The sequence below is a fragment of the Protopterus annectens genome, chromosome 2.part0, assembly GCF_019279795.1.
Source record: "Protopterus annectens isolate FY-2018-M chromosome 2.part0, PAN1.0, whole genome shotgun sequence".
Classification (NCBI taxonomy): Eukaryota; Metazoa; Chordata; order Ceratodontiformes; family Protopteridae; genus Protopterus; species Protopterus annectens.
In genome coordinates this window covers 472,731,924-472,750,352 of record NC_056728.1, presented here as the reverse complement: position 1 = coordinate 472,750,352, position 18,429 = coordinate 472,731,924, and the positions used below count along the sequence as shown (strand labels likewise).

General features: G+C 44.6%; 1 protein-coding gene across 5 annotated transcripts in view; it reads left to right on the top strand.

The window, feature by feature from the left end:
- Positions 1–18,429, top strand: part of TLE1 (TLE family member 1, transcriptional corepressor) — a 592,599-nt gene that overhangs the window by 490,216 nt on the left and 83,954 nt on the right. For all 5 annotated transcript variants that reach the window (XM_044060888.1, XM_044060886.1, XM_044060887.1 and 2 more), the window contains one exon: positions 6,078–6,259. In XM_044060888.1, coding sequence (XP_043916823.1) covers positions 6,078–6,259 — 182 coding nt within the window. The remainder of the gene's footprint in view (positions 1–6,077; positions 6,260–18,429) is intronic.

Here is an 18,429-nt window from a genome sequence, read left to right as displayed (position 1 = left end):
CCGTTCTGCAAAGCCTTAGGTTCACAATACTGCTGCCCAGGGCCATGTTTTTCTGGTGTGCAGGATGCAGATTGGGCCTACACTGGCATCCCTTCTTCATCCCAAGGCCTTAGCACTCATTTCCTTTGTTCAAACTGTTCATCCTCTGGCGTCTGTAACAGTCAGGGAATTTCTGAGAGCTCTGTGGTTCTTGGCCTCCACCATTTCTGTGCTCCGTTTGGACAGACTTCACACGAGAAAGTTTCAGTGGTTTCTGAAGTCATTGGGGCTTCAACATGTGCACCCCCTTGAATTTGTAGTTTCTCTTCTGCCTTGTCTCAAGGAGGAACTTGGTGGATTCAGCAGTTGTCTCTAAATCCAGGGCTCCCTTTTCATCCCCCTCTTCCATCTCAGGAGCTGTCCACAGATGCTTCAGATGTGGGATCAGGAGCATCATTTAGCTACCTAAAGATGCAGGATGTTTGGTCACCTGTTCAACAGAAAGAGCACATCACTGTCAAAGAGATTAGAGTTCTTCTGTGCTAGCTCTTCAGGCTTTAAATCATCTCTTCTCCTTTGGACCTCTCAGGATGTTTACAGATGCCACAGTGATGTGGTATGCAAATAAACCGGGGGGGGGGGGGTGCAAGGTCTTATTTTCCTTGCTGGTTGGCACTTCTGGTGTGGGAACTTGCTATCCAGTATCAAATGACTCTCTAGGCAGTTTACATTCCCTCAGGTTAAAATATTGTGGCAGACAGTGAGCAGGTCCTTTACTCATTCCCACAAATGGGTGCTTCACAGGGGTGTGTTTCTGGGCATCAGTGGGGTACTCCTCAAATAGATCTTTTTGCCTCCCCTCTGAGCATACAATTTCCTCTTTTTTGTGCTAGAGTCCCAGGTTCTTTGGTTTGGAAAGTGGATGCCCTGTCTTTTTCTTAGATGGAGATGTTTCTTTATGCTTTCCGCCCCCCTTCCCCTCATTCCAAAAGTCCTGTTCAAAGTTCAACAGGATGCTCCCAGAATCTTGTTGGTGACTTCCTTTTGGTCGAAACAGCATTGATTCCCTCTTCCTCTGCATTTAGCCAAGGGCAGTCATCACAAGTTACTTCACAGGGTGGACATACTCGCATAAGACAAGCGATCTCTCATCCATCCCCACTTTTCAACTGACACTGTGGGTGAAATTGTTTTGGCTCCACAGACACATTTTTTTGAGGACGTGATTAGCATCTTGCAGGAGGCCAGGAAGCCCAACACTAGGAAATCTTACTTATCCAAATGGAAGAGGTTTTTCATTTGGTGCCTTTCTTGTAATCTGGATCTACTTTCAGTGGATGTTCCTTTGATTCTCACTTATCTCTGTGAATTGTTCAGTGCTGGTTTGGCTTATTCTTCTTTTAAGGCCCACCTATCAACTAACTCTGCTTGCCTGCCTTTATCATTTCCTTTAGCTTCTAGACTTGAAGCTATACAGTTTCTTAAAGGCGTCCTTCATATTAGGCCTCCCAGGAAGCTTCTTCCTCCTCCCCCCGGGATCTTAATTTTGTCTTGGAAAAATTCACTGAGGCTCCTTTTGAGCATGCAGTTTCAGCTTCTTTACAGCATTGCTCTTGGGAGACTGTTCTTTTGTTAGCCCTTACTTCTGTCAGGCGGGTATCTGAGCTTCAAGCCCTTATGGCTTGTCTTCCTCTTTTGGTGTTTCATAAGGACAGGTTATTCTTGGGTGTACTAATCCTTTTTTTATCCCAAGGTGGTGAATGAGTTGTCAATTAATCAATCTGTTCATTGGCCTACTTTTTCCCTTCCCTTCACCGCAGTCTGCCAGTGAGATGGTACTGCAGATGTTAGATGTGCGTAAACAATTTGGATAAGTCTATTAAAAATCTGATCAGCTCCTTGTTTCCTTTCATCCTAGGTCCTTAGGTTTAGCTGTCCCCAAGCAGACTGTTGCTTCTGGGATCTCTAAAGATATTCCTTTTTGTTATTCCTTTCATGGTGAGAACCTTCCGTATTATGTTAAGGTTCATTCTACTAGAGCCATGGCTTCTTCTGGTGCCTTTTACAAGTGTTTGGATACTAACTCTATTCTTGAGGCAGCTACCTGGACTTCTGTGCATACATTTATGAAGCATTATAAGTTGGATGGAATTTCCTGAGCTAGAGCTGGTTTTGCTAGGGCTATCCTTCATGCCTTGTTAGAGGGCCATGTGGGTCCTTCCACCTACCTCTTTTCTTTCTGAGCTTTGGGATTCTCCCTAGTGTAATACCACAGCAGTGAAATGGAAGGTCATAGTACAGTTGTGTTGAATCGTACCATAACAGTAGATGTCTTTCTCTTCACTGTTGCAATAATCACTCCGTCACTCCACCTCCTGGTCCATTTCTTTTCTGGATGTACCGATTACCTTTTCTATTCCAGAGACTAGCATTCCTATTGTGGCTTTCAGTTCTGAGGATGGTATGGCTGGACATTACCTTTATGCCCAGTGCTGTGCAAGAACCATATGTGTGACGTATGGTGTACCTTAAAGCAACCTGAAGACTTTGGTATACTGTCCGGATATTGGGCTGCCCTTGTCAGGTGTAAAGAATACTGCAACAGTGAAGAGAAGGACATCTACTGTTATGGTAAGGTTTTACACAACTGTACGTTTTGCAAAAGGAATAAGAAGTCAGATAGGGTTAGATCTTTCATGGCTCAAAAGGCTAAACACAGATCACGTAGGAGTCTGTAAGAGACTTGAGTGCAGAGAAAAGGCTGACAATCTGTCCTGATAACTAAGAATTTTGAGGCCACTGATCGTGGTTATTAATCTCTTGAGGTCTCTCATGTTTTGTGACATGTTTAGATAAATACATGCCAAAAGGTGCATTATTCTTTGAATCTAGTAGAGATGGCTTTGGGAATTAGATGAGCCAGGTTAAAGGATTTGTGAACTACGGTGGAGACGTGATGGTCAACTGATAAGGACTCATCAACAAGAGTACCCAGATCCCTTATAACAGTGTCTGATTAGAGGGATGCATCTCTTATACAGTAAGTGAAACTGTTTTCTGTACCAAAATGAACTATGCTACATTTTTTGCATTTAATCTGAAACTATTGTCCTTGCACCAGTTGTGGTCTAAGCCATGTCGGAGCAATTGAGAGTAAGTAGAAGTTTGAGTAACAACACCCAATTTACAGTCATCTGCAGACTTGGTTAACCATTGGTTAGAAGTGCAGGCCAGAAGGTCTTAGAAGTATATACCAATAGGTGTGATGTATTCATTCTTGCAGATCTAATGGAGTGATGCAGTCATTTTACAGTTCTAATAATGTGATATAGTCATTCTTACAGTTCTAGGCCATGATGCATTCATTCTTGTGGCTCAAATGATGTGAGGTACACATTTTTACGGTTCTAATGCCATGATGTAGTCATTCTTACGGTTCTAATGGTGTGATGCAGAGAAGTTTAGAGGAATGAAACTTATGATTGCCCTTGGTGGTAGAAAAGGGTGTGATTTCATTGCTCTCAGATTCGTAGGTGCACAGAAAACCTTCCCAAAACAACCCAGTGAACATCTCAGTTTGGATTACCAACTAGCTCCATCTCATGGCTTGGCAGCTCCATTAGATAACTTACTGCTTCTGTACTTTGGACTGGAGTCTCAGAGGTGGTTGATTCCCCCAGGAAGCACTCAACTGATCAGATGTGGTTTGCTAAGTTAAAGTTTTCCAGCTAGTGGAAGAAGTGTCCTGTGATGCCTCATTCAGTCAGACTTCATGTGATCCTGATTTATGTAAGAGACCTGTAGGATGCGAGTCTGATTTATACCATGGTCAGTGTTTATGATTTGTTGGACATCTGGCCTTTGGCCCAGTACTAGATGGCCAATGAGTTTTGCATCTTAACTTACCTTGGAGTAACACTTCTGCATGAGACTTGGACTGCAATCCTCATCCTCCAAAGTGGCTCGTTGAACAACTTTGAAGTCAATCTCATGGAGGACGCTGTTCTTGCTGGATATCTCCTGTGATTGTGGGACCTCTAAGTTGCAAGTGCTTTGAGACCCATATTGGGTCTTTCTCAAGAGTCGGGTTATCTCATTAACCCAAATTTGTTATTCAGTTTGGTTTCAGGAATATCTTAAAGAAAACAAGTCAGTCTCCTTTTTTGTTTTTTGACTTTCAAGGGTGCGTATTCCCCCGAATGTGCTTCATATCTTAGATGCGCAACACTAGCTTAGGTTTTACTTGAAGAAGGTGTGTGTGTGTGTTACTGATGGCAGACTTCTTGTTTCTCTCCTGTGATCCAGGTGAGGTAGGGCTTTGCAGTTGCCGAGCAGTCTCTTTTTATGTGGATTGCAGACTACATTGTAGTTTGATAGCAGAATTTTCCAAAAGGCAGTTTAGAAAAGTCCACTTCATGAGGAGTGTATATCTGATTCCAGTGCTTGTTTCAGGTTTTCCCCTGTATGCACACCTGTGTTGTAGTCATTAGTTCACTCTTCCCCTAGTTGACAGGATGATAATTCCAGAAACCTGTTCTATTTAGATGCTTTGGGCTTTGCTTTGGACTTTAAATGTGATCCCCAGAATAGCAGACATGCAGGTATAGATTTGGAGTAATGTATTCTGAGGATTTCAGAGTTAAAGTGGAATGCCCTGGATCTGCATATCTTACCAAACTTTCAGAAACAGTTTTAAGAGTTAGCACAGGTGTTTGGAAATAATTTTATTTTCTTTGAAAAAACATTTTTTTAAGTGTAAAGACTTGCAGAATCTGGTCTCATGGCTGTGATAAGGGGGTACTTCTGAACCATTGCATTTTGGCTTTCTTTCAGTTCTGATCTCAAGGGGAAGGTGTATTGTAATAGTGATTAGGACTGTTCCCAATACTGGCCCATAGCTGGTGCCGTATCAAACCTGATAAAATGGCTATATACTTACAAACCCTGTTGATCTGTGAGAAGGCTTTCTGCATTTGATACTTGTGACTCCCTTGTCAACCCTCTTTGTCTGAACTGCTTTTCCATCTGGTATCAGTGCAGCAGTATTTCTGCAAGTCAGGTAATTTATATAAGATTTTTCTTGTGTTTTTTGCCTTTCCAGTTCTGCTGTCTCAGAAGCAGTAACAGCATGCACTCCTGTTCTGGCATGTATTATAGCATGCAGTGAACAAAGGTGAGCATACCTCCAGGAGTTAGTGCTGACAAGATTTCAGAGGCATGTTGAACTGGGAGTGTAATAAGAGTAAAGCTTAACAGTTGCACATTGCAGAACACTTTCCCGCAGGTCACCTGATATGGAGATCATCTGGCATGGTGAATAAATACATCCTTCATATTTATGCTTTGTATATTGTACTTTGTCATTGCCACATTTTATACACTACAGCATATCATTCTGGTCTGTAGGACACTGTGACCCTTTGTAAATTGTCATTTTCTGTCCTGCATTCCCATGCAGATTGTTTTTTATAGTGGAGAATCATCTTGTTACTGGTAATGTGTAGTCATTCAATCTGTTCAGTCACATTATCCACATTTTACAAAGATAAGCACTTATCTTTATGCTGGCAAAAGGCAGTTAGCACTAGCAAAGTAGACTAGATTGTTTCATGTTTGTCATGGTCTCATTCACAGACCTTCTGTGATGTTATCAGAACTGGTGCTACACTGAAGAGGTCCTTTATTACCATTCATTCATTCTGTTGTCAGCTTCTCACTGCTAAATTATCCCCTTGTGTGCGTTACTGCTTGGCTTAGAGTAGCTTAGCGGGTCAGTTTAAGCTCAACAGACTTTCACAAGCAGCAGCAGAACAGGAAGTTGTTGTTTAATATGTTGTTACCTCCAAATAACAGCTCTTACTTCTCCTTCCTTGTCCAGAACAGGTTGCATGTTAAGTTGACATGGTGAAACTTTAAATCCTGTAACAGTATCATTCTAATAATAAGGCCATGGGTATATTCCTAACTGAATATTCTTTGTTGTTTGTCTGGTGAAAGGAGGTGTAAAAATTCATGTACCTAAGAAAAAAAATGAAAAACCCTGTGTTTTCCTGCATACTGAATGTCTGCTGAGTACTTGTTTACATTCGTTTCTTCAGCTGCAGGATTAAGGACACCTCTAACCGTTCCCAGTCCATATGCTACACCCTTTGGAATGGTACCTCATGCTGGCATGAATGGAGAGTTGTCAAGTCCTGGGACAGCGTACAGTCTGCATAACATATCACCGCAGATGTCTGCTGCGGCTGCTGCTGTTGTTGCTTACGGAAGATCCCAAACGGTAAGCTATATCTGGAAATTTTTTAAATTACCTTTTGTGCATGTTCTTTAGTGAACACCGCTCTCCATGTAGCAGGTTCAGAGTTTTATGATTTGTTAGCATGTCCTAGTTGCTAAAGTTAGACTCTTTGTGCAGACATAGACAGTTAACCCACGTAACTAACAGTGTTTGTATGACAATCTAATTGAAATTCCTGCTTGGTTCAGGCAAGCAGATTTAGGCTAGAGTTATTGTTTTGGTAATGCAGAACGGTACTGGAGACTGATTCTCCTGTCCGATATTCCAGTTGTACTATGCAGCTGTAATCAGTCCAAATTCCATGCGTCTCCACTGGCATCTGGCAACGTCATGTTTGTGAATCATAATGGGGTGAATGGTTTGCATAACCTGCTGCAGTTGACTCTTCAGTGTAAATACTTTCAGCTAGACATAGCGTTTCCCATTGTTTATGAAATTATCCTGTGTCCTCACTAGTTTTCCCTTCATCTGCATCCTTACTCTCTTCTTTTAACTGTACTGGGTGGTATCTGTGAGATTTTCTGTAAGGCATGATGTTCTTTGTGTTTCACTGTTGCAGTCATCACCTGTGTGTTATCCCTGCTGTGGTAGCCCTCGGCCAGCCCGAATACCAGAGTCACTGTTTCTCTGTGCTGGCTGCTGTCGCTTGCTGCCTGATATCAGGTCATCAGTGCTATAAAGGAAGGCAGCCGACGCCATTACATCAGTCTTTCTTGCCGTGGAGCCTGTAGCAGAAACAGTTCACAAGTGTGCTGGTCGGTCGCTACCAGCATTTGAATTACAACTGAAAACGTCTAAAGCTAAGTACCCCGTTGGGGATCCTTTTTTCTTGCACTAACTGATGTCTGAAAAAGTTAATAATTGTCTCGCCTGTGGAAAGAAATACCACAACGAGACTTCCATTCATACTGCATCACTTGTTTAGGCCCAGACCATGACGTCCCCTGTTGCCTGTTCTGTGCCCTCTTTAACGCGAGAACCATTCGTCGTAGAGCTCTTATTGTGGCCATTTATTTTCATCCATCTTCGCATTCTGAAATGGTGTCCATCAGCCAACAGTCCATAGATGTTCCGAAAAAATGTAAGGATAAAGATAGAGACAGCCCACACAAGGCTAAGCCTTCTGATGACCGCTAAGCAGGTCGTCAATTCTCCGGAATTCAGTGAGGCACCTTTGCAGCTGTTGATGCCTGCTTTGATACCTTTGCAGGCCTCTACTGAGACCCTTTCGGAGTCCGATATGCTGCAGAAATCTTCTTTGTCCGAGTCTTTGGTTGTTTCTGCCTTGGTTGGGACTGGAGCCACGATGCAGGCACTGGCTTCCGAGCAGGTTTTTCGCACTACCGAATCTAGAGAGAAAAAACGTCTTCTCCAACTACCATTTCTCTCAGACCAATGGACAAGGAAAAGATCACAGTAAGCTGCCTGTCGGGCGCTAGAATCCGCCACATAACACAAGCACTCAGGTCACTCCACAGCAAGTACAAGTATGACTCAGTCATTGTCCATGCCGGTGTGAACGACCTGAGACGTACCTCCCTGGACTACATGAAAAGAGACATAGAGGAGCTCTCAGATTATGTAGCCCAGGCCGGTATGACCCTGACCCTGAGCAGTATCCTACCCTTACCAAGAATGATGCCACAATACAGAGACAAAATGATCAGCTTTAATAATTGGCTTAATTACTGGTGTCATTCTAAGGGGATCCAGTGTCTGTCTGCCTGGGATGACATGCTTGACAAGCCACGCTGCTTCGCAAGGGACGGCTTGCACCTGTCACCCCTGGGCTTCCGGATATTGGCTAAGGCTCTTGCCACCCCCATAGTGCCTTTTTTAGGCAAGGCTCAAATGATAAACCTACCGCCCTAGAAAACAAAAATGGAGAAAACTAAGGGTAATACTGCTCAATGCCAGAAGTCTAAACCTCAAGATGCACGCCTCAAGCCCTCCTCAGTATGGAGAACATCGATGTCTGTGCTGTGACTGAAACCTGGTTCAAGGCTCCTGAGAGCACCCCAGCACTATCAGGTTATACCTCATATCATGCTCCGCCCCAAAATCCGGACCGAACCACAAAAGGAGGGGGAGTATCCATATTCATAAAGGATACCCACACCTCCAGGTTAGTGGCAACGCACGAAGCATCGGAGACCATCCAGGTGCAATTAACCATAGGTAAAACTGCCCTACAGGTAACATGCTACAGACCACCTTCTCAAACTCAGGAAACCCACACAGCCTTCCTGAAGACACTGGAGAGTATGAATGTCTCTCCAAACACCATCATATTGGGTGACTTCAACTACCCAAACATAGACTGGGAACATTACTCAAGCCCCAACACCTTAGCCCAAAGGTTCCTTGAGTTCATAAACTCAAATGCTATGGAACAACTAGTTACCATTCCCACAAGAGGAGAAAATATACTAGACCTGATCATCACAAACATGGGGACAAAATGCTCCACACCGGAAGTATATCCCTCATTGGTGAGATCAGACCATAAATTAATCTCACTGGAGATCCACATCCCGCCCCCACCCCCAGCAAAAAAGACCACAGTGAAGAACTTCTCAAAAGCAGACTTCACACTTCTTAAGACTGGAGTGGTATCCTTCAAGGCCCCCGAGCCAGTGGAAACCACAACCCACGCTGCTGAAACCCTTACAAATGCCTTCTACGAGCACCTCCAGGAATGTATGGTTCAAGCAATCCCTAATAAAATCAAGACCCTTTCCACCAAAGGCAGGCGCCCGGTCTGGTGGACTCCAGCCATAAACAAACTCTACAAGAAGAGGAGAAAGCTACTACATGAGAGAGCAAAATCCCTAAAAGGGAAGGCATCTCTGATCAATACTAGCAAAAAACTACGATCACTCATAAAATCATCCAAGGCCAACTTTGAGAGAAAAATCGCTAATGACACAAAAGACAATCATAAAGCCTTCTTTAGCTATGTTAGAAACCTGGGTGGAAACTCCCAGATATGCTCAGAATTAGTCCAAAATGATAAAATCACTGAACCCACAGACATTGCCAACATACTGGCAGACAGGTTCAGTGCAAATTTCTCCCCTCCCCCCCAAAAGGAGAAATATCTATCCCACCAGAGTCTAGCCTCCCAAACATCTCAGATGCCCAGGTGAGAGCTGCTCGCTCTCTAAAGCAAAAAACACAGCATCAATGCGACCGGATGGTGTCCCTGGCTGTGTGCTACACGAACTCAATGAGGAACTAAACCCACACATAAGGCTGCTGTTTAATCTTAGCCTTACTACAGGATACGTACCCAAAGAATGGCGTACGGCAACTGTGGTCCCACTCCACAAAGGCGGTGCTTCTACGGACCCTGGAAATTACCGCCCCATAAGCTTGACGAGCCTCGTCTGCAAAGCTATGGAGAGGATCATAATGGAACTCATAAATAAAGACATTGGGGACCTACAGACACTGGATCCTACCCAATTTGGCTTTGTCAAGGGCAGATCCTGCCTCTTGAACTTGGTCGACTTTTTCGAAACAGTCACTAAGGCCATTGATGGGGTAAGGCAGTTCACACAGCCTACCTTGACCTAGCAAAAGTGTTCGACACAATACCCCACTCGGGCATCATAGAAAAGCTCACCAGCTTAGATGTAAACCCATATGTCACAAGATGAGTTGCAAACTGGCTCAAGGACAGAACACACAGGGTTAGAGTTGCTGGTGCCATGTCAGACTCTAAGCCGGTCACGAGCGATGTCCCACAGGGCTCAGTCCTGGTCCCCCTCTTGTTCGGCATTTATTTTTCTGAAGTGCAGGCAAACATAGGGGGATTGTGGCTGACAAAATTTGCAGATGACTGCAAACTGGGCACCATAATTGACACTCCATCAGACACAGACATCCTCCAGAAAGGTCTCATAGAAATGGATAACTGGTGCCAGAGCCATGGCCTTAAGCTAAATGCCAAAAAATGTATAGTCATACCCTTTGGGAAAAACAAGGTAACCCCTAATTACCACATAGGTGGTAATCCATTAAACACGGAAGAAGTTATCAGGGACCTGGGGACCCAAGTTGACAGTAACCTCTCTTTTGACACTCACATTGCCAAAGTGGTTAGGAAGACCTTCTACATTGCCCACCTGATCATGAAGGAAGATCAGGAGAGGTCATTGTACCCCTGTACTCTTCACTTATCAGACCAATGATTGAGTACAACGCCCCATTCGAATGTACCTTACCCGACACCTGCAGCAGTTGGAAAGACCCCAAAAGTTCCTCACCAAAAGGATAAAGGGGCTCAAACATATGTCATACGATGCCCGACTGAAGAAACTCCAGCTCTATTCAGTCGCATACCGTCTGCTCAGAGGTGATCTGTGCTTGACATACAAGGCCATGTCCAACCCGGAATTAATGGACATGCTCCACCTCAAAAAATCCAAATCCACCAGAGCCACGAGAGCAAGAGACTTAAACCTCAACACGGATATAAATAGGACGTGCTGGAGGGACAGATTCATCACCCAGAGACTCCCTACACTATGGAACAGAATCCCAGTCCATGTGAGGCAGAGCCCCTCACTGACTCTGTTCAAGAGAAATCTTGACGAGTGGATGGGAGATCGTAGGTTTACCCCGGGAATCATCTCTGTATCACTGCTGGACAGAGGCACAGCAAACTAATGGGTATAGTATTCTCATCCTAAGGGGTGGTGAAAGCCACACACACTCTGGCTAGGTTTATAAATGCCCTAGGGCAGATAGCCTAGTATGAACCTATGAACCTATGATACTCTTAGGCCTAGAGGCAAGGCCACTCTTAGGAAAACTACCCCTAGCCACCATTTTACTCCTGCTCCTCCACCCCAGGCTCAACTGCTTAAAATGGTGGAGGATCTTATCACCCTTATCAGGGATAGTCAGGCCACACCTTCTAAAAGAAAAAGAGAGCTTTTTCCTGAAGTACTGACAGAACAGGATTCTGAGGAGTCTGATTATTCAGATTTTGAAGAGAACCAACAACCTCTGACTGCTTATGAGGACTCAGATGCAGAGAAATCCATTCCTTTTGCCTCCCCACCAGAAGATCTTTTCTTTGGGGAATCCCTTCACACCCTCAGGGAGCATTTCCACTGAGAATCCCAGGACTTCCCTCAGTCTAAGAAAAGACTAAGGGAGTTTCTAGACGTGCCCCAGTACAGAACCTTGACCATCCCTCCAGTCTCAGAGGTGGCTGATGATGTCTTCCATAAATCCAGCTTAACTCCTGACGCCCTCCCACCTGCTCCCAGAAAACATGACAGGTATTACACAGTACCAGATGTTCATCGTGTTACACTGCTGCAGTCATTACACTTGGGTTATCCTGCCGTCAGGCGGTCCCGCAGTCGGCCAGAGTTCCAAAGTCTTGGTCCGACGTCGGTTGCTGTCACCTCCTCCCTGACGTCAGTGCGACAGGGGTACATAAGATGCAGCCGACGCCATTTTCTTCAGTCTTTCTTGCCGCGCGGTGCCCGAAGCAGAAGCAGTTCGCAAGTGCCGGTCGGCCGACTCCTGAGATTTTCATTCTGAATCTCAAGGACCTACTGCATCCAGGACAATTACTATTAAAGACGGACAACACCACAGTTATGTGGTACATAAACAAGCAAGGGGGCACACACTCCTACCACCTCTGCAGACAAGCCATGACCTTGTGGAACACAGCTCTAAACTACCAAGTTCATCTGCAAGCACAATACCTGCCAGGAGAGAAAAACACACTGGCAGATGACCTAAGCAGAAACATTATGGACCCACACAAATGGGAACTGAACCCACAAGTATTCAGAATGATAACACAAAAATGGTTGAGCCCAGACATAGATATGTTTGCTACCCCAAAGAACTGCCAATTACAGAAATTCTGCACAAGGAGCTACCATCCACAAGCATGGAAAGTGGATGCCCCCTCATTCAGCTGGAAAAAACTACAAGTATACGCTCTCCCCCCTTTACCTCTCTTTCCAAAGGTACTCATAAAAGCCAGGCAGGAAGAGCCAAAAATGATATTGATTGCACCAGACTGGCCACGCCAGCACTGTACCCAATCTTAACGAACTTGACACAAGAACCACCCTGGATTTTACCACAAATTCCACAGTTGCTGACTCAGCACAACAATCATATACTTCACAGCCAGCTAAAGACCTTAACTCTAGCTACATGGAAATTTCCTTAGTCAAGCAAGCAATGCCTCTCTCCAAAGCTGTTATGGATGTCATTCTGGAGGCCAGAAGGCCTAGCACCAGGAAAGCATACTCGGACAAATGGAAGAGATTCTGTGCCTGGAACCAAGCGCACAGCCTTGACCCTCTAGTCCCAAACATTCCTCAGATACTGCAATACCTAACTGAGATGCTGGACAAGGGCCTCTCTTTTTCATCCATCAAGATCCACGCCTCAGCTATTTCTGCTCATTACAACACAAATCCACCAATTTTTTCTAGTCCTTTGCTCAAACAATACCTGAGAGGGGCTAAAAACATAAGACCGCCCTGTAGAGCACCAACACCTACTTAGGACCTGAATTTTGTTTTGGAAAAATTAACTTTACCTCCTTTTGAGCCAGCTAACACAGTAGAATTAAAATACATCTCTTGGGAAACTGCTCTGCTCCTGGCAATAACATCAGCACGAAGAGTTTCAGAATTACAGGCACTAATGGCAGTAGAACCTTTCCTCATCTTCCACCAGGACAGGGTGTCTTTAAGAACCAACCCTACATTAATGCCAAAGGTGGTATCAAGTGTGGCTCTAAACCAAACTATTTACTTGCCAACCTTTTAGACAAAACCACAGAACAAAGGGGAGAGACTACTATATTCTTTGGACATTCGCAGACAGTTACGCTTCTACTTGGACGAAACCAAAGCTTTCAGAAAATCTGAGCAATTATTGGTAGCATACGCTGCAGGAGCACAGGGAAAAGCCATTTCAAAGCAGACTGTTTCAAAATGGATAGGACACTGTATACGTTTCTGCTATACCCACCATGGGGAACCTGTACCTAGCAGCATTAGATCTCACTCCACCAGAGCAACAGCCACTTTAACTGCCTACCTCAGAGGAATACCTACCAAGGATATTTTGGAAGCAGCAACATGGAGTTCTGTGCATACCTTCACCAAACATTACAATTTGCCTTTATACTCCAAATCCAGAGCTGGCTTCGCCACTGCTGTACTGCAGGGCCTTATAGCCACCCCTAATGCCTTATAGAACCAGCCACCCTTCCTCAGCTTTGGGATTCTACCCAAGTGTAATGACTGCAGCAGTGTAACATGATGAACACAGTACAGTTTTGTACCTACCATAAATGTAGATGTTCCAGTGTAAACACTGCTGCAGTCCAGGTTACCCTCTCTCCTTCCCCTCTTACTTTCTGATATTTACCTAGGGCATATACCCTTTATTATCTATGGGAGTATTTGCTGGTAACTAAAAATGGTTGTTTGCTTTTCTTTTGTATTTTTAACTAGAAATTTGTATTGCCTACCTATTTGGGGGCACCTGACATCTGGGGCAAGAAAAACTGAAGAAAATGGCGTTGGCTGCATCTTATATACCCCTGTTGCACTGACGTCATGGAGGAGGCGACAGCAACTGACGCCGGACCAAGACTTTGGAACTCTAGCCGACTGCGGGACAGCCTGATGGCAGGATAACCCAAGTGTAATGACTGCAGCAGTGTTTACACTCTAACGTCTACATTTATGGTAGGTACTAAACTGTACTATTCTCACAAATACCTGTACAGAAATCTTGATGCAGACCCAGAGGTCATTACACAGGGACCAAAAGGAGCTAAGGCTAGTTCTGCAAAGAATCCTATTCTTTCTGACAAGGACTCCAGAGTTCTGGACAGATGGGGTAAAAATGTATACACCTCTGCAACCTTAGCTATCAGAGCACTCAACTGTCAGTTCCACGTGTTAAAGTATGAACAACACACTTTGGAACTATTAAAGCAAAATATTTTAACATTTCCTGACTGTTACAATTCAAAAGAGTTATCAGATTTATTACACTCTACTTGTCAAGTGGCTAAACACTCATTACACTGTGGCTATGATGCCCTAGAAGCCTCAAGCAGGGCAGCAGTGCCAGGATCTGTCATTAGGAGACCTGCATGGTTGAAGAAACAACCTCTCCCTGATCATGTCAAATCTAAATTATTTGATGCACCCTTGGATAAGGACCGCTTGTTTGGAGTAAAAGCAGAAGATGTGCTTACAAAGATGGAAGGCAAAGCAAAATATATGCAAACAGTAAAATATTTCCTTCAGGTACAACCTCCTAGGTTCAGCAGGAATTTTCCCTCATAGCACTGGTCCTTTCCTACACCTAGCAGACAGGGGCAAGGTAAGACCTGCAGGGACAGACCACCCAGACTCCTATCCCAGGGACAACAGAGATCCAAACAGTGGACCACTTCCACTCCAAAGGCAGTGAGTTGTAAGCCATCCCTCTATGGCAAAAACTTTCAATGACTTCCTATCCCCCTCTGCCCTCTTTTCACTCACCAAAAACTAAGAGGAAGGCTCTCCCTCTGCATAGAAAATTGGCTTTCTGTAACAAGGACCAGTGGGTCTTAAAGGTAATTTTTCAGGGATACAAATTCTCCTTCAGTGAACTCCCAATTCCAAAAGGGTACTCGGACTTCCCTCCAAATCAGTGGGCAGAGGCATTAAAACAAGTCCAAACTCTCATATCCCAAGGGGGCAGTAGAACCTGCCCCCTCAGATCAAACAGGAAAAGGCTTTTATTCCAGAGAATTCCTTGTTCCCAGAAAAGAGGGCACTTTGCACCCCATCCTGGATTTATCCATTCTGAAGCACCTTCCTGGTGGTCCCCAAATTCTAAATGCTAACTTTGCAGCAGCTGCTGCCTATGCTGACAAAAAAATGCCTGGTTAGTTACCCTAGATCTAAAAGATGCCTACCTTTACATCCCCATAAGGAAATCCTGCAGGAAATTCCTTCACTTCAGCAATACTTTAAGTTCTGTGTGCTACCCTTTAGCTTATCTACTGCTCCCAGGGTATTCACCAAATGCTTAGCCCCGGCTGTAGCCTTTTGCAGACAGAAAAATATACAAATTTACCCTTATCTGGATGACTGCCTCATTCAGGCAGATTGCAAAGAAAAGCTCCTCAAGGACCTCCTCTTTGTCAAAACCTTCCTAACCTCCTTGGGGTGTACCATTGAGAAGAAATCAAAGCAAACACCCTCTGGGTGCACTGATGAACACAACATCCCAAATGACATTCCTATTCTCAGAAAAGCAAAGCTTCCAGCCTCTATATTTTACATAGCTGGCTTCCAGAATTCACCTCACTGCGAGGAAGTTCCTGCAAGCCTTGGGGTACATGCCATCTTGCATCCTTCTTATTCCTGTGGCCCGGCTTCACATGAGAAAACTTCAGTGGTACCTAAAGAATCTATGTTGTCAGCACTGTCAACCTCTAGAGACATCTCTACCTCTGTTACCCTGTATAAGGGCCATGTTTCTGTGGTGGGCAGTGGCCTGTGCCCAGAACAAGGATCTTTTTTCACCCTCCACCCAACTGGGCAGACCATTACCACCGATGCTTCAGACATAGCTTGGGGTGCTCACCTAGAAGGCAGGTGCACCCAAGGTCTTTGGGATGCTCAGCACCTTCCCTTACACATCAACCAGAAGGAAATGATGGCAGTACAACAGGCTCTGACATCCTTCAAACCCCATCTCAAGCCAGGGGTTCTCCTTATCAAAACAGACAACACCACAGTAATGTGGTGCATCAACAAACAGGGAGGGACCCAATCTTACCCTCTGTGCAGGGTAGCCCTGAACCTCTGGCTGGCAGCCTCTTCCATGGGACTACACCTGATAGCACAATACCTACCAGGGATCAGCAGCACCCTGGCAGACCACTTCAGCAGAAACTTACTGGACCCCCACGAATGGCAGCTCTACAGAAAAATTCTATACCAGGGAGTATCACCACCTAGCGTGGAAAGTGGATGCCTTGACCTTCCCCTGGAACACCTTCTTTGTGTACGCATTCCCTCCTCTGCCTCTTATTCCCAAGGTACTGATCAAAATAAGGGAGGAAAGACCAAAGGCCATCCTCATTGCTGCAGACTGGCCCAGACAACATTGGTACCCCTTACTGTGCAGTCTGACCTTACAACCTCCCAGGAAGCTTCCCCTAATCTCAGAACTCTTAACTCGGGGGGAGGGGGGGGAGGTGCTGCACCCAGACTTGCAGACTTTCAAACTGTCAGCATGACTAATACTCTAAAGGCAAACAAGGGGCCCCTGTTAAGCAAACAGGTCCTAAACATTATCACAGAAGGCCCAGCACAAGAGAATCTTATGCAGGAAAATGGAAAAGATTCTGCTTTTGGAGCCAGTCCAGAGAGAGCAATACCTCACAACCTTTCATCCCTCTTATCCTGGACTACCTAGCGGCGATACTTAATAGTGGCCTCTCCTTCTCCTCTGTTAAAATCCATGCCTCAGCCATTTCAGCTCATTTTGATACAAACAGCCCTGTTCTTCCATCCTTTGATTTGTCAGAGGTTTTTCTAATATCAGATGTCCCTGAAGGCCACTCACTCCAGCCTGGGACCTGAATTATGTTTTGGAAACTTCAAAACTGTTGTTTCAGCAGAACTAAGATACCTCTCCTGGAAGACTGCTTTTCTCCTAGCTATCACCTCAGCCAGAAGGATTTCAGAAATTCAGGCACTGATGGCCATTGAGCCGTGCAGAAAGGGTCATCCTGAGGACCAATCAATCCTTTATGCCCAAAGTGGTATCCAGTGTAACTCTCAACCAGGCCCATATATCTGTTCACCTTCTTTCCTAGCCCACAAAACAAGAGGGAAATAATTCTGCACTCAGTAGACATGAACAGACAGCTCAGATACTATCTGGACCGTACTAAACCCTTCAAGAAAACAGACCAACTACTTGTCAGCTTTTTCCCTGGGGCAGAGGGGAAGCCCATTTCCAAACAATCCTTTTCCAAATGGATATCACACTGTATCCATTTCTGCTACAGATTGCATGGGAACCCCCCAAGTCTGTTTGAACCCATTTGGCTAGGGCAGCCTCCATTTCTCACAGCATTCCTCAGAGGAGTTCCCAACAGGGACATCCTGAAAGCTGCCACCTGGACTTCTGTCCATACCTTTACCAAGCATTACTACCTACCTCTATTTCCTAAGGCTAGGGCAGAGTTTGCCTCTGAAGTTCTGCAGGGCATGCTGAAGCATTCCTAGGTCTCTTCCTAATCCTATCACCCCTCTCCTCAGCTTTGTGAATCCTCCCACAGGTGATGACTGCAGCAGTGAAACATGAAGAACATAGTACAGTTGGGTACACTTACCATAAATTTTTTTTTATTTATTTGCAGATTGTTTTCCAGGATTGTCCATTGGGCCACAAGGAGCCCATTTTCAATGGAGTCCTGGGGAGAAAAGCTCTGGAAAAATACAAGTATATAATACAGAAAAAGCACAAATCCATAGTATACATTTTAAGTAAATGTTATGTACATGGTACAGAATAAGTACAAATCACAGCACACATTTCAAATTCATGTTACATAAAAAAGAAAAGAGATATTTTTATTTACAAAAGTAAGTAGAATTGTGTTCAGGGTTTTTATTTTTATTTTTTTGAAATTGCCATTTTTACTTATTGGTCAAATACATCACCAGGGATGTAGGAATTTAGTATGTGGTAATTAGCAAATAAGTCTGGAAAGTTAGGAAGAAAGTCTGGTCAGATTTAGGTTGGGTGGGAGCAAAAGCATATCCATTGTGAAGTAAGGTGAGAGTGCAGTGAGGTTTTGAACAAGGAGAGAGTGTTGGTGGTGTGGATGGAGGAAGGGAGAGAGTTCCAGAGGTGTGCTAGAGAGAAGGACATCAGGTGATTCCCAGCTGGACATGTAGATGCTCGAGTGTATTCACTGTTGCAGTCCTGGTTTCCCACCCACCCTTATATCTTCTTTCTTTAGGGAGACATAAGTAAATGGTGGCTTTTAGCCACCAGGGCCACTTTACCATATTTACTTGGGCCACTGACTGGTTAGGGCAAGAAAAACTGATGTAATGGCGTTAGCTGCC